At 48.9% G+C, this 21,055-nt stretch overlaps 1 protein-coding gene across 2 annotated transcripts in view; it reads left to right on the plus strand.

Moving 5' to 3' along the window:
- Positions 1-944: 944 nt before the first annotated feature.
- The window catches only part of Ptpn1 (protein tyrosine phosphatase non-receptor type 1), a 69,255-nt gene continuing 49,144 nt past the window's right edge, over positions 945-21,055 (plus strand). The window contains exon 1 of one of the 2 annotated variants that reach the window (XM_004663865.3): positions 945-1,095. In XM_004663865.3, the coding sequence (XP_004663922.1) occupies positions 1,033-1,095 (63 nt within the window). In that variant the 5' untranslated portion in view covers positions 945-1,032. The remainder of the gene's footprint in view (positions 1,096-21,055) is intronic. The other variant, XM_045156620.1, reaches the window with a different exon arrangement.

Genomic DNA, 21,055 nt, shown 5'->3' on the forward strand with positions numbered 1-21,055 from the left:
AGCAAAACCAAAAGAAAAAAAGAAAAGAAAAGAGGCGCTGGAGAGATGGCTTAGCAGTTAAGGCATTTGCGTGCAAAGCCAAAGGAGCCCAATTCGATTGTCCAGGGCCCATGTAAGCCAGATGCACAAGGGGCGCATGCATCTGGAGTTCGTTTGCTGTGGTTTGGAGGACCTGGCATGCCCATTCTCTCTCTCTCCCTCTCAAATAAATAAAGAAAAATATATTTTAAAAAAGAAAACAGAAAATCTTGCATTCAGTTGTGGGTTTCCTCCAAAACCTAGCGAATCATGAGGCTTTAAAAAAAAATTCTCGAAAAAAAAAAGAGACAAATTGCTAGTTGGGAGGGTAGAGGCAAGAAGATTGCAAGTTCAAGGACAGCCTGGGCTCCAAGCAGGAGCCTGTCTGAGAGCACACAAACAACAAAACAGATGCCCAGAGGCAGGAAGTGGGGCAGGCTGCCCTCCGCCCTGGTGCAGTAGGAATGACGCATGACCATCTCAAGGTCGTCTCTGTGACTCAAATCCTCCCGGTTGAGACTTGAACTCGAGACGCGCCCAGCCCCGGGCGAGCCCACGTGCGGTGGGCGGAGCGCCCGAGGTCGCCCGGGCAACGCGCGCGCTCGCACCACGCCCGAGCCGCCGAGCGGGTAAGCCCAAGGAGCGGCGCGCGCAGCCTGACGTCTGTTGAGCCCGAGACCACGCCCCTGACTCCGCCCCTTTCCCCGAAGCCCACCTCGCGGAAGTCCTAAGAGACCTTCCCGAGCGCTAATTGGTCCTTCTCGTCGGCGGTGGGGGGGGGGAGGGAGGCGGAGCCTGCCGCAGGCGGGGTGCGTACTTCCGGCCGCCGGGTTGACATGAAGAAGCAGTGGCGGCGGGGACGACGGCGGCGGCGGCCGGGTCGGCGGTAGCGGCGGGCAGCTTGGGCGTGCGACGGGCCCCGGGGGCTCAGAGCGCGGCGAGGCCTTAGCGCGGCAGACGGGCTCGCGGCGGCGGGGTCCGAGGAAGAGGCGCGGCAGCCGCCCTGGCCCCGGTATGGAGATGGAGAAGGAGTTCGAGCAGATCGACAAGGCCGGGAGCTGGGCGGCCATTTACCAGGTACGGGAGTGCGCCGGGGCGCGGCCGGCCCGGTAACTTAGGCCGCGACCACCTTCTGGGCCGTGCCGGGTCCCCGGTGTGTCCTCGCTCGGGGCCGCATCCTCCTCCCCACCCAACCTCCGTCACCTCCGCCCTGCCGGACGCCTCGAGCCCACCGGCTGCTCGCCTGTCTTTGTCGTCCCCATACCCCGCCCCACACACCCGGCGCGGGTCCACGTCGCGCCCGGGGCCTCGTGTCTCTGTCTGTCGGTTCTTCCCCCCCCTCCCCCGCCACCCACCGATGGACCTTCCATCCAGCCCGGGTGACCTCACGTCGAAGGCCACCGGTGTGCCTTCCTGGTCTCACCTCCTCCCCATTCTCCCGACCCCGCCCCCCGGCCTGTCTACCCTTTGTCTCCCCCCCCAACAGGGTTGGCAAAAACACCCCCCCCCAACTGCTTCCTTTCTTGCACTGGACCCTCTTCCTTTGTCTCCCTGGGGGAACGTCTCGCCTCCTCCTCCTCCTCCCCTCGCTTCACATTTCCTTTCCTCTAACCTCGGGGTGTGTGTGTGCGCGCGCGCACATGTGTGTCCTCGAGTCCCCAGGAAGATGGTCCCCTGCCCCCTTCCTGTTCATTCATTTGTTGGACGTTTAGCTGGCGAGCTTGTGCCTTTGCTTAGGCACTGGGGCATGGTGTGCGTTGAATAGGACAAAGCTAGACCCGGCTCCTCAGGGAAGCTCCGAGTCGCTTTAGGACACTCGAAAGCAAAACCCGAGAATTGCAGATGGTGGCAAGTGTTGTGGAGACGACATCCTAAGGGGATGGAGGGTGACTGCATCCAGGTGCCAGCTGCCGTGGGGTGGGGGAAGGGGCTGGGCATCGGGCCGGTGTGTTGTGGGGGAGGTTGTGCTCTTTGAACAGAATGAGGAGCCGGCAGCCGCAAGGTTTGCAGACTGGCCTTCCAGTTGGGGGTGGGGGTGCCCCCTCCAGGGACAGAAATATTCCATTTTCAGGCAGGGAGTAGGGGACTGTGAAGGCTTGCACCCTCTCCAAATGGCATGTTACCCTTTCATCATGGCTGAAGTGACCCTGGCTTCTGAGACACCCTCCTCCCTTGTGGGTTCTGGGGGTTCATAAATAAAGCTTAAGGGAAGTAGGATTTCTCCCTCTACCTAAAAACGTATCGGACTGGACACATGAAGAGGTCTTTGACAAGCAGCTAAGTCCTTTAAAAGAAAATAAGTGCTTCTGATGAAATGTCACTGTGGGGGCTGTGGGGATCAGCCAAAACCACACTTGCCCGGCTTCTTGAATGAGCATGTGCAAACGAGATTTTGTTACTTGTGTAAAGGGAGAAGGCAGTTTGTTCTGTTCTCGGCTTATAGGCTCAAAAGGCCCAGAGTGAGCTCCATCCACTGGAGAATTGAAGTCTATTTTGAGCCTCCCTTAAAAAAGCAGAAGCTTTCGGCGGTTCTTTGGCGTGCTCAGCTGACAAGAGCTGTTTTTTGGGTGGCCTTGATTTTGATTATCGGTGAAGGGATTCTTTTCTCACTGGGGCTGGGATGTGCATTAGCTTCCAAGCAGACATTTCTAACCACTTGTAATCGTGTAAGTGGGACGGATCAATATGGGACATTTGTTTTCTATACCTTGTCTCTGAATTAGCTCAATGAACTCTCTCTCCCACTGTCTTGAGAATTTGTGGAGGAACTTTCTGTACCAGATTGAATGCAGTGGAGCCTAGAATAGCTTTCCATGAAAAGTGCTGTCTCAAGTTAGCCTTGAGATGACCAACCCAAGTGGAGGCATTGCGGGTGGCGGGGGGGGGGGGGTCCTTTTATACTGAAACTGGGTGATTTGGCAACAAATTCATGTTACAAATAAGTCATGCTAGAATGGTTTATTACAGCTTAGGTCAGAGTGGCCTGCCCTGACACCTAGGCCTGTTGAACGCAACCTGCCAAAGCAGCAGAAATCTTTTTGAATTGTAGTGTGCTAGCTTTCATTAATTCCCCTCATTCTTCTTAAATTTCCCCACCACACTTAACCTCTGCCAGTCAGTCAGGGCCGTAGGCTTCCGCTTGGTAACTGCTTGCTACGGCCCTGGAGGAGTTCCTTTTGATCTTGAAGAATTGCCACCTTGGGTCTTTTGTTGCCTCTCCTTTTTAAATGTTTTCTTTTCTAAAAGGAAACAGAAGTGCTTCTTTTTAAATGAGTGGTTCTTTATCTTACAACTGTGCTATTCTTTAAAAATACAGACTTGCCAAATGACCATGGGGGCTCTGAAGTGGCTGATTTTCCAAGGTGTGTGCCAGTTTGCCCAAACTATTGTTTTTAAGAGTTCAAAGGAATATGTTTACAATGGTAGGGAATGGAAGCTTAAAAATTAATATTTTATCATGTATCAAAATGGTGGCAGCTTTTTCCAAAGTTGTAGTTTGAACTTGTCTGTTGCACTTACAGAAGCAGTGTGCAATATTTGCTTAAAGGTTTATAAGCAAGACAGGCATTTCTCAGTGTTCTAACTTCTTGTCTAATGCGAACAAAAAGATCTACAGGGCTGGAGAGATGGCTTAGCAGTTAAGGTGCTTGTCTGTGAAGCCTAAGGACCTATGTTCAACTTCCCAGGTCCCACATAGGCCAGACGCATAAGGTGACACCAGTGTGCAAGGCCTAGGGTTGAATTGCAGTGTCTGGAGGCTCTGGCATGCCAACTCTCTCTCTCTTTCTCTCTCTCATTAAAAAAATAACTACAAAGTCAGGAACAAAGGGTGAAGTGGACTTTTGATGCCAGGGATGACGCAGTGTGGAAGACGTGTTGGGCACATTCTGCTGGCTAGTGTAACAAGGTGAGTGTCAGTGTATTTTAATCTTTAGTGCTAATGAATAGCATAGCTAGAAGTCAGCATGTGGAGATGGCTTTAATATTTATTGTCTTCTATTGGGTAGAAATTTAAGCTCCTGGCTTGCAAAGGGGAAGTAATTAGTACTGAGTACGCCTCATGTGCACATGACAGTCTTGCTATCCACAGAGCCCAAAATACTGGTTTTAGCAAGCCCAGTGGGAGATGGATGGTGTTTCCGGGTAAAAAGAAAAGCTGCAGTTGAAGAGGGCACGGGTCAAGTGGTGTTTTCATCCCCGAGTTCTGAGGGTTTCTGCCACAGTTCACTCCTTTTCTGTGTGAATGACTGTTTCAGATCAAGGAGATGTCCAAGTAGCTCATGACTCGATCGAGGCAGGACTTAATGCTCATCACAGCAGACTGTAAAACAGGCTACTCTTCCAGCTGACATTTGAATTTTATATCTGCCTTCATTCTGAAATGTGATCTGATGTCTCACTAGGCTCAAGTCTTACCACAGCAGTGCCCTGCACTTCCTTACTGGATAGAAGCTTATGTCATCAGACTCCAAGAAGACAAAAATTATGCTTCCCAGTAAGGTTTATTTAAACACCATTCTCTGTATCTTGTTCAGAGGAGAGAGGTCTGTACACCATGACTCACTTCACTTAAAAAAAAAGAAAAAGTAACAGAAATGACAAGGAGAGATTGGGAAATTCTCATGTTGAGTGACCCATGAGGTCTAAATGTTCTTGCTAGGCCCTTGTTGAGTGAACTAAATGTGGATGTCTGATGGGCCCTTTGTAGAGGTGTAAAGACCTTTGTAATCGTCTGGACTGGTACTGAATCAGCTGAGTTCTTTCCAAGCAGGCCCAGGAAGGAAGACCTCTTTCTTTGCAGCTACCGGCATATTTGTAGGATCTGGGCACCTCATAGAGTCCCAAGCCCTGTCACCTGGGGGTCGTGGGAAAGCAAGTAAAAGCAATGGTTTTGCTGCCAGTTAAATGTTCTCTGCCTGGATCCTGGCCTGTCTGCTGCCATTTGTTTTAGAATGAATAGCTTCTCAAAACCTGTCACATAGCCAGACGTGGTGGCGCATGCCTTCAATCCCAATACTTGGGAGGCAGAGGTAGGAGGATCACTGTGAATTCGAGGCCATCCTGAGATTACTGAGTGAATTCCAGGTCAGCCTGGGCTGTTACATTACCTGGCCATGAATAATGTAGCTCATTGAAGGCGTGCTGAGTTTCATGAGTGAAATATGACTTCTCCTGTGGAGGTTTTTCACAATATGACCTCCTAAGATCTTCCTCCTTCCTTCCTTGAACAAGCTCTACCACTGAGCTATATCTCCAGGCCCTTAGTTATTTCGAGCTGAGTCTCATCTGTGTAGCTCAGCCTAGCCTCAAGTTTCCTTGCTGCCACCACCTCTGACAGGCCTGAGCCAGCACACCAAGTGCCTTCTGTTTTCACTGTGTCTGTTTTGGTTGCAGAATCATCAGGCAGTGTTGGCTCTGCTGGGTTTTTACTCAAGACCTACCTGAGCACATGTGTATTGTGCATAACTCGGCCTTCTTCCTTGCAGTGTGGATGTGACTTTGTTCCCGGTCAGTCACAGCTCATACCATAAGGAGGCTGTCTCTGTTCTGGAGATGAGGACTGCTACCTGGGCCACTACTGATGCCCGGCACTCACCATGTCCTGTGTGTTTGGGATAGACAGGAAAGGAGTGCTAGGGACTTTGGAGTAGTTGGCAGGTCCCTTCCCACCTTTCCTTGGCTGGCTGTCCTGGCATCCACCCAGAGGTAGAAGTGGCTGTGGGTCTGCTGCACTCGCTCTTAGTTTGCCCTGCAAAAAGCTGGCTGCTGATTAATGTGGCCACTCAGTCAGCTCTCCACACTCCGCTCCTCCATTGTGTGGATTGTCCACATTGTCACTAGTGTGCTTATTTTAGAAACAGATGTGAAGTGTGTACAGATGGCTTAGTGGTTAAAAATGCCTACTGTGCTGGGTGTGGTAGCACATGCCTTTAATTCCCAGCACTTGGGAGGCAGAGGTAGGAGGATCTCCATGAGTTCGAGGCCACCCTGAGACTACATAGTGAATTCCAGGTCAGCTTGGACCAGGGAGAGTCCCTACCTCGAAAAACAAAACAAACAAACAAACAAAAAGCCTACTGCACAAGCCTCTTGACTGGAGTTCCCATCCCCAGAACCTGCGTCAAAGCCAGACACAGTAGCAGATGGATCTGTAATCTCAGTGTGACTGTGGCAGAGCCAAGAGAATCCAGAAGCTTGTGGGTCAGGCCTTTGCAGTGGCAAATGATAGGAGAGACCCTGTCTCATACAAGGTGGAAGTGAGGACCAACATCCCATGTGTACACCCATGCATAAGTGCACACATGTGCCCCAGCCCCCCCCCAAAAACAGAGATGAGCATGTCACGTCATGTGTTCTCACACACTTGAGACCTACGCGCCTTGCCGTGGCAGGCAGGCTGTGGGGTTGTCCCTCCTGCAGCTTCAAGCAGCCGTCCAGAAGGCTTCGTTCCTGTACCACTCGTGCTCGTCTAGGGCCTCCTTCCATTTCTGTCTCTGCGCGTGGACTTCTGTTCCATGCCCTGTGCTTTGCTGAACAACCTGACGTCTTCTCTGAGGCCCTGTGCTCGTTACACTTCATCTACTGGTGCCTCTCCCAGGCCCACACCCCTGAGATCACCTTACTCATCTTAAGAGTCTTCTGAACCTGGCACAAAATACCCCCAAGTGTGGGACTGACTTGGTTGTTAGTACCTTGCTCACCTGGGTGCCTATAGATGTGTAAGACATGCTTCCTGCATCCCCTGTGCAGGGAGAATGACGGAGCATGGAGATTCACCCATGGTAGGACCAGCAGTGGAGGTCACACTGAGCCCTGGCCCAAAGGAGTAGTTCATGTGGCTGGCATGCAGTGTCACCAGAGGGAGGCTGCAGATGTTCCCTGTACAACCTGCTGCATCTGCTCGCCTCCCAGCAGCTTACGTTAGTGTGACAGGACCTTGGCGCTAGCTGCAAATTGAGCTTGGGAGGCAGCTGGGTGGTGCTGCGGCTTTCTCTACGAGGAGTGTTGCGTTACTCAGGCCTCATCACTCTGGACTTGTTCTCACAAGTCTTGTAAGCCTTCTGAAGACACTTCGTATTAGTTGGTTCACAAGTTGTTTTTTAATTGTGGGAAACATGATATGGTAGCAACTTTACAAAGCCAGCATTTTTTCAACCTTTGGTGAGACCACTGTTAGGTCATGACAAGAGTGTAAACTTCTGTTTTTTCTAATGTCCTTGGTGTCTGACTGTATGTTATAGTCTCAGCTGTAGCATAGCATTGCTGACCATATTTCTTCCTTCCTCTTTTCTCTCTCTTCCTGAACAGGCAATTAAGTTCACCTCATGTAATAAAAGACTCCAGTGTTTCTGAAGTGATCTTTGTAAAAGTTCAGTGTTTCTTAATTTTGTATTATATAGCTAGGTATGATTAGACTCAAAAATTTATACATTTTTCACCAGGCATAGTAGTGTATGCCTTTGATCCCAGCACTTGGGAGGCAGAGGAAGGAGGATTGCTGTGAGTTCGAGTCCATCCTGAGATTAGATAGTGAATTCCAGGTTAGCCTGAGCTAGAGTGAGAACTTACCTCAAAAAGAAAAAAAAAATTACATATTTTACAATATGGTTGACAGCTCAAAATAATTGGCCCTTTTTTCCAAGGAGTATTCAGCGTTCTCCCTTAGTGCAGCTCACTGGAGTCAGTGATGTGAGAAAGTGAATAGCCTGGCACAGTTAGGTGCGCTCTTCTTTCACAAGTGATTGGGTGGTTTTCCTGCAAAGATAGAGCAACTGCTGAAGGATAGCTGCCCTTTATGTTGTAATTTGTTGTTGCTTTTTTTGGTTTTTAGAGGTAGGGTCTTGCTGTAGCCCAGGGTGACCTGGAATCCACTATATAGTTCTCAGGTTGGCCTCCAACTTGTGGAGTCCTACCTCTGTTTTCCAAGTGCTAGGATTAAAGGTATGCGCCACCACACCCGGTCCTTATGTTGTAATTTTTACAAATTTGTTTATTTACTTATTTGAGAGAGAGAGAGAGAGAGAGAGAGAGAGGTGCGGTGGGGGAGAATGGGTGTGCCAGGGCTCCAACGTCTACAAACAGACACAAGATGCATGCGCCCCCTTGTGCATCTGGCTTACATGGGTCCTGGAGAATTGAGCTGGGATCATTTGGCTTTACATTTACAGGCAAATGCCTTAACCACTAAGCCATCTTCTCTGTAGGGTCTTGCTCTAGCCCAGGCTGACCTGGAATTCACTATGTAGTTTCAGGCTAGCCTTGAACTCACAGCGACCCTCCTACCTCTGCCTCGCGAGTGCTGGGATTAAAGGTGTGCGCCACCACGCCAGCTATGTTGTAATTTTAGAAAGAAACTTACATCTGGTCCCAGCTCCATCTGACTACGGATGATGCCTTGTCCATCTGCTGATCTGAGGAGAAAGAACCCAAGTTTCTAGCTCTGAACACAGTCCCAGTTCCCAACTGCTACCTTGTGCTCAGGGCCATGCCACAAGATCCTGAGCATTTGAGATCAGGTCTTGCTATATATCTCAGGCTGGTCTGGAATTTAGGATCCTCCTGCCTCAGTCTCGGGTGGGGGGGCCGGGGAAGAGGGAAACCCTACCAAGTTCCTGCTCACTTATTATTATTTTCAATTCACTCTGTAGACTCAGGGTGGCCTTGAACTCAGGGCAATTCTCCTACCTCTGCATCCCAAGTGTAGCTCGCTCGCTTTGATTCTGACAGAGACTAGTTGCTCAGAGCAGTGTGCGCTGTTGCAGAATGGCTTACAGGAAAGCAAACATCAATTATTCCAAATGGCTGGAGTTCTCTTCAGAATGTGGGTTACTTAAAAATGCCTTAGGATGAAATCACTTCTGAATATATAACCTCACTCAGACAGCACACTGAACTGGGTGTAAATACAGTCAATTAGCTTTAAAGGCCCCTAGTGGCTGACCATTTGTCACAGTTACATTTATCCCATGTAGATTTTGTACTGCTCTGCTGTCCTTCATTTGCTTCTGGAGGGCTAAAGGCAGAGTGGGGACCATGGCCATCTGTGTGGCAGCTCTGTACATGGAGAGAGGCCTACAAGAAGGTAGCCATGTGGTCTTTTTGCAGGGAGAATATTTTCTGTGGTAATTACTCCATTTTGTTGGTTGTCACTGTATTTCTTTAATCTGGGCCCTATATGGTCTGTATTTAATGGCACCTTGGAGTAAGAACACCACCACCTTTGCAGCTTGACCCATCTCCTGTCTCCTCACTGCCAGGGGCCCCAGGCTCATTCTCAGGGGTGGGGTGGAGACCTTCTGCTGAGACCAGGAAGTTGCACATGCTGGGTGGGAGGCAGATTTCTTGAGTCTCAGGTCTACCTGCTGGTATCACTCTTGGCCATGAGCACTCACCTTCCCTTGCTTCAGTGAGCTCACTGTGTCCTCATCATGGTACCATTTCTAGTCATTTCTAGATACTGTTTTATGTCTTCCTGACAGTTTTTCTTGACAGAGTCCTAGGAGTAATTGGCAACGTTTTACTAACTGTGTTCATAGGGGACGCTGCGCTCGCCCAGGCGGCTCCCTTCCCGTGTGTGCCTCCCACTCAGTGGTAGTGAGAGTGCTGGCAAGTCCGGAGCAGTGAGGCCGCCAGGGGTCTGCAGGTTGTCTCTGGTCCTCAGCCACCTGCTTTCTCCTGTGTGAGCTTGAGTCCCTCGAAGCACATGGCAGAATTGATCAGAGCAGCTACTGTGCAGAGGGAGTCCCTGTCTGAGAAGCCTAGAAGCCTAGTCCCTTGTTTCCCTGAATGCAGACGTGTCAGCTCAGCTGTCCTTTGCATGCAGTCACTTGCTCCACTCTTCGATAGTGTCAGGCTTGGTCTTCCCAGCTGACTTTGCTTGGAACAGGAGCGCAGATGCGTGGCTTCAGGAGAGTGTGGCATTTCTGTGGCTGTCAGTGTGGCTGCCACTGGGGATGGGTGTGGGCCGTCTTGGGCAGTTTCCTATCTTCAGCTTGAGGAGGTGCTTGCCCTAACCGCTGAAGAACTGCATGGAATACACTGCTTTATTGACAGGGCCAGACCGGGCTCGAATGGCTTCCCTTGCCCTTGCATTAATGAAGTGTCTTCCTTCCGTCATCTTCACAGGCCAGGCCCTTTCAGAAGGAAGAAGAAAGGACGTAGCTGAGCACCCAGATTCAGTGGGCATCAGCCCCACAGTTTTTCAGACGCCTTTAAATATTTGACTTTCTTTGTCGTTTGATCACAAGGAAGTGATGCATATGTTAGATTACTTGTGGTTTGAGTCAATTTTAGTCTCCTGTTCACAGCTTTCTCTATATCCTTTGCCATTAAAACACTTTCTAAAAGACACATTTTGAATGTAGGACACCATCTATCCATATTCTACAGTTGGCTCCACTTTTCACAGCTTTCTTCCCAGTGTTTTGAAAGCCTGGGCAGTTGGAAGCATAGGAAGGTTATTTCCAGTCACCTCCCCCCTTGCTCAGTGGTGCTTGGCTTTTTTCAGCAAGTAACTATGCAACTCTTCCTTCTGCTGTGGCTTAAAGAGCCAGTGCGCAGTGTGCTGCTGCAGGGTCTGCTGAGCAGCTGGGACATCTTCTTCTGGTTGGCCCCTTGGTGGCCCCCTTGGCTGTCCACAGTGCCTCTTGGTTTACATAGGACACTTGTGTCAAAACATTAGTCCCAAGCTAGCTGGCTACCCTTCACTGTCCACCCTAAACTTACATGGCCCGGGGCCTGGTGCTCCTGGATGAGGCAGCCTGCATCAGTCTGTGTCCCACTACTTACTGTGGGACCTTGAGAAGCTGCCAGCCTGAGGGCATAGCTTGCATCTGACTCCACGGTCACTTAAAAGTCAGAGGGAAGCTAGGTGTGGTGGGGCACTCCTTTAATCCCAGCACTCGGGAGGCAGAGGTAGGAGGATTGTGAGATTGAGGCCACCCTGAGACTGCATAGTTAATTCCAGGTCAGCCTGAGCCAGAGTGAGACCCTACCTCCTTGAAAAAAAAAAAAAAAAAAAAAAGAGGGGCTGCTCTTTCTGGAAAAATTGACCTTTAAGTTCTCCTGCTGAGTTTGGTAGCATCATGTGGCTATTTCATGATTCCTGTCATATCAAAGTGGGGAAAAAAATACACTTCAAAATTTTGTGTTTCTCAAGCAAAAAGTTTTAGGGACTTATTATTATATCCTTAGAATAATAAGGTGTCCTTTGAGCCTTAAAATTAGATTATATTATAAAATTACTGAATGCCACATGGGCGACTCATGTTCCTTTTGTGTGTTTGTGTGCACACGCATGAGAATGCGTGGACTTGTATGTGAGGACAAGTGTGCTTATGGAGGTTAGCAGCAACCTTGGGCGTTGATTCTTGCCCTCTGCATCTTGAGGCAGGGTCTTCTGTTTTTTTGCCACTGTGAAAGCCAGGCTAGCTGGCCCACAAGCTTCCAGGCATCATCCATAGGCATGCTGGGATGGGGATCCAAACTCATGCTTATGCGGCAAGCCCTTTATCTACTGAGCAGTCATCTCCCCAGCTCCAATGCAGTTTTTTTTTTCCCTTGCTTATTTGGGCATAGGGTCTCATGCTAGCCCATGCTGACCTGGAATTCACTGTGTAGGCTCAGGGTGGCTTGGAACTCATGGTAGTCCTCCTAGCTCAGCCTCGTGTGGGAATGCGCTTTATGCCCAGCTTTGCTGTTTCTTTTGAAATTCCTTTGTCTAAAGAAGACTGTAGGATTTTGTGGCTGGACCCAAGCATCCCTCCCATCCATAGAACAGTGCAACTGAATATGACTATATTTTTGTCCCATATTCAGCGGTTTCCAAGAACTTTATTAATTTATTTTAGAGATATAGTCTCTTTGTGTGTACTCTGGCCTTAAACAGGTGATTCTCCTGCCTCAGCCTCCCAAGTGCCAGGACTGTGGTCATGTACCATTACTCTCAGCTTCCATGAATTTTCTTGGCTTACTGAATTAGAAGTTAACTTTGATGGGCCCCACAGGGATCCATGAAGAGTTATTTTGCTTGTTTGATTGCACTGAGAACTGGAAAGCAGTGTGCGTTGTGACCTGGCGGGGACTGGAAAGCAGTGTTGATGGTGCATTGTGACCTGGTGAGGACTGGAAAGCAGTGTTGACGGTGTGCTTTGTCACCTGGTGAGAACTGGAAAGCACTGTTGACGGTGTGCTTTGTGTCCTGGCGAGAACTGGAAAGCAGTGCTGACGGTGTGCTTTGTGTCCTGGCGGGAACTGGAAAGCAGTGTTGACGGTGTGCTTTGTGACCTGGTGGGAACTGGAAAGCAGTGTTGACAGTGAAAGGTGAGGAGTGATGCCATTTGGCCTGTTGTCTGAGCTCTGGCTAAGTGGTTTCTCTACTTCACCCCTCTTTTACAGGATGAGGTGGTTGAGAGCTGTGATGAATAGAAAGTGGGAAATGTGGCCTGGAGAGATGGCTTGACAGTGAAGGAAAGCTGAAGGACCCATTTCGATTCTCCAGGTCCCACATAAGCCAGATGCACATGATGGTGGTACATGCATCTGGAGTTCGTTTGCAGTAGCAAGATTCGCTGGTGCAGCCATTCTTACTCTCTCTGTCTCTCTCTCCCTCTGTCTGTCTCAAATAAAATAAATAAATAAATAAATAACAAAGAAGGTGGGGAAGCTGCAGGGAGTGTGTATCTAGTCTTTCTACCTGTTAGCAGCAAACTTCTTTAGATTGTAGGCTGGGCTTTTCCTTCCATCTTTGAACCCCTGTTAGCCCCCTAGAGCTGTGCTGCGTATGGAAATGAGACAAACTGTAGATGAGTGTCTCTTTCCACTGCAGAAGTCGTGGTCTCTTCCACAAAGCTGGAGCCCCAAAGTGTAAGTCACCCCTGTTGTGTCACCTGTGGATCATGGGCAAATGGCATAGGCAGAAGCTTTCCCCACTCCGGGGGCTGCCTCTTTGCCGTCCTGGACTCCGACAGGCAGAGCTGCTCATCCAGTCACCACCCAAGCAGCCACTGTGCCAGGCTCTGTGCTAGCAAGACCACTCGGACCCCACCCTTGGGAGGTCTAGTCCAAGCAATAGAGTGGCTGAACAGTGAGTACCCCTGGCCATAGTGCCATGAGCCCTCTTTCCCTAGGCCTAAGCCTCAGGGGCCCTGGAAACACTTGGAAGAGGACACTAGTTGGGACTTGGAACCAAGAAGCCTGCCACCAACCCAAGTGGAGGGTAGTCTGTTTCTCTTGCTGTGTGTGTATGTGCGTGTGCCACCATGACTGGCTCACTTGTTACTTTTTTTTTTTTTTTTCAAGGTAGGGTCGTAATATAGCTGAGGCTGACCTGGAGTTCACTATATAGTCTCAGGGTGGCCTTGAACTCACGGTGATCCTTCTACCTCTGCTTCCCGAGTGCTGGGATTAAAGACGTGTACCACCACGCCCGGCTTTACTTGTTGCTTTTAAGTAGCTGATGGGCCTTCATTTTTAGGCCTTTTAACTCTTCAGATAGGATTACAGATTGCAGGACTTTTGTGGCTACATGAATTTAAAAACAGAAATCATCTGGAGTACCTGTGAATGGTTTCCTGTCCCAGTCCCAGTCCGCAATCTCTCCTTGACAGCCAGAAGCAGAGGCAGATCCACAGAGCTGCCCTGGGGAAGCCTCGGCACTTTCACTGTTGGCAGCTCTGGTTGGGAAGCTGATGAGTAGAAGTAGGCCTGGAGCAAAAACCACAGTGTGCTTTGAGGGGAGGTGTGCAAGTGTGTGTGTGTGTGTGTGTGTGTGTGTGTGTACACACATGTACTTGGTGCACAGACAGTGAAACCCAGGTCTCTAAATATAGGCAAGTTCTGTATCAGAGAGCTATCTCCACCAATACAAGTAGCTTTAAAAAGTAATTCTTGGGCTGGGGAGATGGCTTAGTAGTCAAGGCCTTTACCTGTGAAGCTTAAGGACCCATGTTCAACTCCCCAGAATCCATGTAAGCCAGATGCACATGGTGACGCATACACACAAGGTTGTGCACATTTGGAGTTCAGTTGCAGTGGTTAGAGGCCCTGGTGCACCAGTTCTCTCTATCTCTCTCTTTCTCTCATTAAAAAAAAAAAAAAAAAAAAGGCAAGGTTAGGAGGATCACCATGAATTTGAGGCCACCCTGAGACTATGTAGTAAAACCCTACCTCAAAAATAAATAAAAAAGGCAGGCATGGTGGTGCACATCTTTTTTTGTTTGTTTGTTTGTTTTTGTTTTTTGATTTTTCGAGGTAGGGTCTCACTCTAGCCCAGGCTGACCTGAAATTCATTATGTAGTCTCAGGGTGCCTTGAACTCATGGCGATCCTCCTACCTCTGCCTCCCGAGTGCTGGGATTAAAGGCGTGCGCCACCACGCCCGGCCACCCTGTTTGAGGCCACCCTGAGGCTACATAGTGAACTCCAGGTCAGCCTGAGTGAGAGTGAAATCCTACCTTGAAAACCCAACAAATAATAAATGTGATACTTGAGCCAGGCATGGCACACCCCTGTAATCCGAACATTTGAGATGCTGAGGCAGGAGAATCATGGGTTTGAGGACAGCTCAGGCTACACAGCCAGACCTGTCTTGACAAACATACATATTGTTGATTGCTTGAAGGTCTCAAAGGGAACACATGGCAAAGTAGGATGAGTTAGTGTGGTTTCTCCTGATGGTGAAGTAGGGACTGAGTGGGGCTCTCCTTTTATGGCTCTTACGGCCTCACTGTGGAGTCACTGATGAGAGCACATTGACAAGGTTTCTGAGAGCCAGCTGTTCCGTGGCCAGACCCTTACAGGGAGAGACAAGTGCTTCTAGGAAAGTGACGAGTGGGAGCCCACCCCTTGGGTTACAACCTGGCTCATTAATGATGCTGTCTTCCAGGTTGCTGAGGTACGAGCAACGTGCAGGTGTGTGCGTGCTCACTCACATGTATGCATTTTGGGATTCTGTCCAGGGCATTACTGCCTTACCTTGCTTCATGGCAGTTGTGTTTTAAACAGGTCCCTATACTGCCTCCTTCCTTGCCTTACCTGGTTCATTGCCTGTGTAGCTTTTCCAAGGTTAGACACATTCCTGGACCATGTCTATGTGGGTGGCCGTCAGCACCTTTCCCAGTGAGAGCGCCCCTGCCTTTGACCTCTACACTCAGGCCTGCCAGTCTCCAGCCATAGCCCTGCTTGTGGAGTCCCTCTTCTGGGTTTTCTCCTTCACCCAGGTCTTACTTTATTATTTAATCTAATTTAATTTAATTTAAATGGAGTGTCATGGACTGGAGAGATAACTCAGTGATTAAAAGCGCTTGCCTGCAAAGCCTGGCTTCATGGATTCAGCTCCCCAGTACCCAAGTAAGGCCAGATGGACCAAGTGGCGAATGCGCCTGGAGTTCATCCGCAGCGGCAGGGACCCCAGGCGGGCCCATTCTCTTTTCTCTCCCTCCCTCTCTCAGATAAATAAATGCAATGTTTAAATAAAGAAATAGTGTCACTATGTAGCCCATACTGGCCTTGGACTCACTATGTAGCTCAGGCTAGCCTTGAACTCTCAGTCTCCTGCCTCAGCCTCTGGAGACCTGTGACTGCAGGCATGTGCCACCATAAGTAGCTTCAGTCACCTTCAATGCTGCGCCTGTTATCTTAGCATCCTCATGCCTGGTGACTCTTAATCTGGATGGGCTAGTCACCTGCTTTTCTTCTAAGGCTCCCAAGTGCTGCTGAAGACAGTGCCTGAGCTGTGTAGATTAGGCTGTGAGGATTCCAGTCTGGACCCTGAGGTCTGTCTCCTGTTCACTGGAAACAGTGTCTGTCTGTAGGAGCTTCTGGCCATCAGATCTAAGCCCACTTGCCACCCCTCCCACCCTGGTTCTCAAGTTCGCAAGAAAAAGGCCCCCTTGCTCCTAAGGCACCCCTTAAGTCTGCATCTTGGCCATACCCTCCCTTCTTACCTGTCCCAGGTATTTGCTCTGGGGCTTTGTGACTCCTTCAGGGATAGGTCCTCAGTCCTCCCTTTCTCTAGAACTTTCTCTGACCCATTGTCCTGTAGCTTTTCTCCTGGTGAATCTGCAGCCGCTTGTTCCCTTGCCAGCTGTTCCCCTTCTAGCTCCTCCCTGGCACCGGCTGGGCTGCAGGTTTCCAAGCCTCTGGCATACAGGCTGACTGACAAGGTAGCTGTCTTGTGCTAGTCAGTGGGTTGACCTATGTTTGCTTCTTGAATGTTCCCTTCTGGGGCTTCAGTAACTCTCCCTTTCTTTTTCTGTCTCCTACAGGCCTGGCTCCTAAGGGGGTTCTGTAGTGTGGGAGCTAGCTCCTCCAGGGCCTCTGTTTCCTTCTCACCCTTTCAACCAGGCTTGATGGCCCGGGGCTGTGCAGCCTTCAGAGGCTCTTTCAGTTCCTGACAGGGTGCTGCTGTCATCCATGAAGCCTTACAAGTATGTCTTTTCTCCTTCCTGTAACTGGCTGCCTTCCACCTAGCCAGCTCTTGTTCTTCCTGCCAGTCTAGTGAGTCGTCATCTCTTTAATGGAGGGCGGGGCTTTTATGATTCCCCCTCCCCAGGTCCACAATCCTTCAAAGGCAACCTCCAGGTCCTCCTGGGTTCCCTCGCTTTCCCTTTCATAGCATTGTATGTAATTACACTGCAGCTGGACCCTGCGTTCTCTAACTGCCACATAGTGAAGTCGTTTTCAGTCATTCGGATCTCTTAGTCCCCAGTCAGACCAGTCTAGAGGAACAAGTAGCTCCTGGGCAAGTGGGTGAGCTTTGTGAATCTGAAGGTTTGGCATTTCCAGATCATCAGTGTAGCATGTACGTTGTCATTTGTTTTTAATTTAATTTTTTTAAATTATTTGAGAGAGTGGCAGAGAGAGAAGAGAGGAGAGAGAGGAAGAGAGAAGAGAATGAGCACGCCAGGGCCTCCAACTACTGCAGATGAACTCCAGTCGTGTGTACCACCTTGTACATCTGGCTTACATGAGTCCTGGGGAATCAAACTGAGGTCCTTTGGCTTTGCAGGCAAGTGCCTTAACCACTAAGCCATCTCTCCAGCCCCTAGCATGCACTTTCTCTATTCTCACATATTTTATTAACTGCCTAGCCCCCAGTGAGTGTGTAAACTCTATTTGTTTATTTACAAGCAGAAAGAGAATGAGAGAGTGGATGTGGCATGACCTCTTTCCACTGCAAGCAAACTCCATGTGTCACTTTGTGCATCTGGCTTTACATGGGTGTTAGGGAATTGAATCTGGGCCAGCAGGTTTTGCAAGCAAACACCTATTTTTATTTCTGTCTTTAAAAATATTTTTGTTTATTTATTGCAAGGAGAGAGAGTGAGAGCATGAGCGAGAACCAGGGCCTCCAGTCTCTTCAAATGAACTTCAGACACATGTGCCACCTTGTGTATCTCAGTTATGTGGGTACTGGAGAATCAAACCTGGGTCCTTTGCTTTGCTGGCAAGTGCCTTAACTACTAAGCCAAATTTCCAGGGCGTGTGTGTTGGGTGGGGTCTCACTCTATCCCAGGCTGGCCTTGAACTCACAGCAATACTCCTACCTTTGCTGGGATTAAAGGCGTGCGCCACCACACCTAGTTTAACACCTTTAACCTCTGAGCCATCTCCCAGCTCTGAAAGCCTTTTTGAAGGAGAACTGTGTGTACTTGGGATGTCTCCCTCACAGCACCTTGCATGGAAGTTGGACTTCATCTTTGAGGGCTTGTCCCAGCCACGTTGATGCTTCAATGACTGTATCAAACTGGTCTAGCTAGCCCAGTGTTTGAGAGATACCAGTGGTCTGAACCAGTCTCCTGCATTCAGAACTCATAGGCTTGGAAGCCAGGACCTACCAGTGCTGACAGGAAGTACAGGGGTTTAGTCTCTGTCCCAGGTTATCTCACAGTTAGTGAACCTTTCTTTTTATTTATTTATTTGCTTATTTATTAGCATAATTTCTTTTTATCAGTCTCTCTTTTATTTTGATGTCAGAATCTTTTTCTCCTATTATGGTCTTGTGTAGTTAGTATCAGGCACTGTGAGGTCATGGATAAGCAGGCCATTTTGTGTCTGGAGGAGAACATTGTATGAGTCCTGCCCTTCCTTTGGCTCTTACATTCTTTCTGCCACCTCTTTTGCAATAGACCCTAAGCCTTGGCAGGTGTGATAGAGATATTGCAGTACTGAGCATTCCTGTCACTTTTTTCTAGCACCATGATGCCTTCTGAGTCATCCCAAGGTCACTGCCATCTGAAAAGAGAAGATTCTCTACTAAAAGTGAGAGTAGCATTAATGTAAGGGTATGAATGTTAAGAGAAGTGCTTACTGGGCAGTTTGATAAGCATAGCATATACATTTATCCAGACATCAGCAGATGTTACACCCTAGGGCTCATGACTACCCCCGTTTTAAGTTTTCAGTATCAGGGATGTATTCCTTCCCATGGAGTGGGCCTCCAGTCCAATTAGAGGGCAGCTGGTTTCCCCCATAACAGATGTGCCACTATTGCCCCCGTTGGCTCATTTGGCCTGGCTGGCCAAATACAAGGCTTGCAGTGTCCACTGTTGAGTATCTTTATTGGTGATTTCTCTCTCTCCCATGGAACTGCAGAGCATACCTTTGTTTAGCATGTGATTTTGTGCCTGGCTTGCTGGGCTTCTAGATAGCACGAGATGGTGAGAATGGTCAGGTGTGTGTTCTGAACAGTAAGGTCATTTTTCCTAAGATGCCTTTATAGTTTGATTTGTTTGGAATTTCCTGAGATTTTGATCTTTCCAGAAAGTTCTCAGCAAAAACTTAGATCAGGTAAGGCATTTAATTTGCATTTGAGATTTTATATATGTATATTAAGTGTATTATCAAGCTAGAGAGATGGCTTATTGGTTAAGGCACTTACCTAAAAGGCCCAAGGACCTGAGTTGATTACCCAAGTGCCCATGTAAAGCCAGATGCTGAAAGTGGAGCATCCGTCTGGAGTTCGTTTGCAGTGGCTGGAGGTCCTGGAGTGCCCATTTGTGCTCTCTCTCTCTCTCTGCTTCCTTTTCTCTCTCTCTATCAAATGGATAAATAAATAAATAAAATATTTTAGAAATAATAAAAGTATTATCCTTGATCCAGCCCTGAAGGTTGTTCTCTGAGGTTCTAGGTTCTGTCTTTTGGAGCTTGTTAGAGGAGTGGTTGAGCAGAGGAGGGACAGCACTGCCATCAACTGGAAAGCCTTGCTCTGGCCTGGGCCAGCTTAACTTTGTAGCTTGGAGCTGAACAGCATGTCTGTTCTTGTGAAAAAGAGTATTCAGGGATGGCTTGGCTTCTCGGTGCATTTGATATATTTATTGTTTTATTTATTGTCTTTTAACCGGAATTTCTGTTTGATGGTAATTGAATTTAGAACAGAAGCATTTTCTTTCACAATTTGCGGGGCCCTCTTCTGTTCCTATTTTAAGAGAAGAAACCCTTGAGTGACGTGAGGCTAAGATTGGTTTTCAAATGAACTGAGACCTTCTGTGATCAGTGGCATGGAGCAGGCTTGGGGCCCAGAGAAAAGCAGTCTCTCTCTCTCTTCTTGTCCCAGCATCCTTTGCTCTGGTGCTTTACTGCCCTCAAGCCCTTCGGGTGCCTTTCATCAGATGAGCTGGGTTTAAAGGAGCAGACATTTCCCTGTCTCCTGTGCCCACCATCTGCCATTCTTCCTGGCTCCATCTGGGTTGAGACTCAGAATCTGCAGGGCTGTCCCCTTTTGACAACCGCGAAAGGCAGAGGTGGAGCATTGAGAACAAAGGAGAGCAAGCGGTTGTTGGCAGTTGTCATAAAAGCTGCTGTGAGCCGCTGGCCATTGTTTAACACCATGCTGGAGCCCCAGAGTGTCCTGTGTGTTACTGAGGCCCCTTCCACAGGGGCCTTATTTTGTTTGTTTGTTTTTCTGAGGTAGGGTCTCACTCTAGCTCAGACTGACCTGGAATTTACTGTGTAGTCTCATGGTGGCCTCAAACTCACTGAGATCCTCCTACCTCTGCCTCCTGAGTGCTGGGATCAAAGGTGTGTGCCACCACGCCTGGCTCAGTCTTTGTTTCTGTCCTGCTTTCTCCTTCCTTGCCAGCCTCACCCCTCCCTCCCCCTTGGCCACCACAGTGACCACTAGCAATTACAGACATGTGGGATCTTGGGGCTGTTTCCGTATAAGGACACAAGTGTGTGATGTTGTCATAGATATGGAAACCAAACTCCATGGCTTCTCCTGTGGGCACCTTGTTACATTTATGGATGGACTGCCATCCAGCAAGCAGTAGGATGCTTGCCTGGTGTCCATCTGCCATGGTTACTTCTGCCTCTGCGCTTAGGGTCTCTCTGGACCCTGCCAGTGTCGGTTGAAGAGAGTGGAAGACAGCAGCAAGCATGTGCTGAAGTGGACAGGCAGGAGAGAGGTTACCCAACCTGAAACTGATTGACAGCCTGTAAAATGGCACATGCCATGTTCATGTGTTTTGTTTCCTTTGAAATATGGTCATGTGATTGCTTCTAAATTGAGAGAGTCTTTGGGTAAAAAGTTGTGCCCAGTCTAAGTAGCTTGGTTTACCTGGTTTGAGAGGCTCAGCATTGATTTACTTACAGCTTGTCCCTCAATCTTAACTTGGAGTCAGTTCACAGAATGATGTTCACATGGACTATTGGCTGGCACAGGGCCAGAATGCCAACCACGCATGAGAGCACAGACAGTCTTGGCCTACATGTGTCACGCCTCAGAGACTATGAAGGTGGCCGTGTTTGTGGATGCATTTGTCCCAAGAATCAGTGTTGTGAATGGCAGATGTATTCCAAGCCACCCTAGAGGCTGTAAGATCTGCAGTACACCTAAAAGGTTTCCCCTCAGAGCTAGCTCCTTGGTATGATGATTGCTACATGTAATACCTAATGTTATGCAGTAGTGATTTTTATGAATGGACATCATTGAGGGTCCCCCTGGATGGCTTGTGTCTTCCCATGCTCTTAAGCCACTCCTCTGAGTCTGTTTTGTGCCCATGGCTTTTGGGGCACAGGCTGATTGAGGCATACAGGGA

This window comes from Jaculus jaculus, chromosome 8, assembly GCF_020740685.1.
Source record: "Jaculus jaculus isolate mJacJac1 chromosome 8, mJacJac1.mat.Y.cur, whole genome shotgun sequence".
Taxonomy (NCBI): domain Eukaryota; kingdom Metazoa; phylum Chordata; class Mammalia; order Rodentia; family Dipodidae; genus Jaculus; species Jaculus jaculus.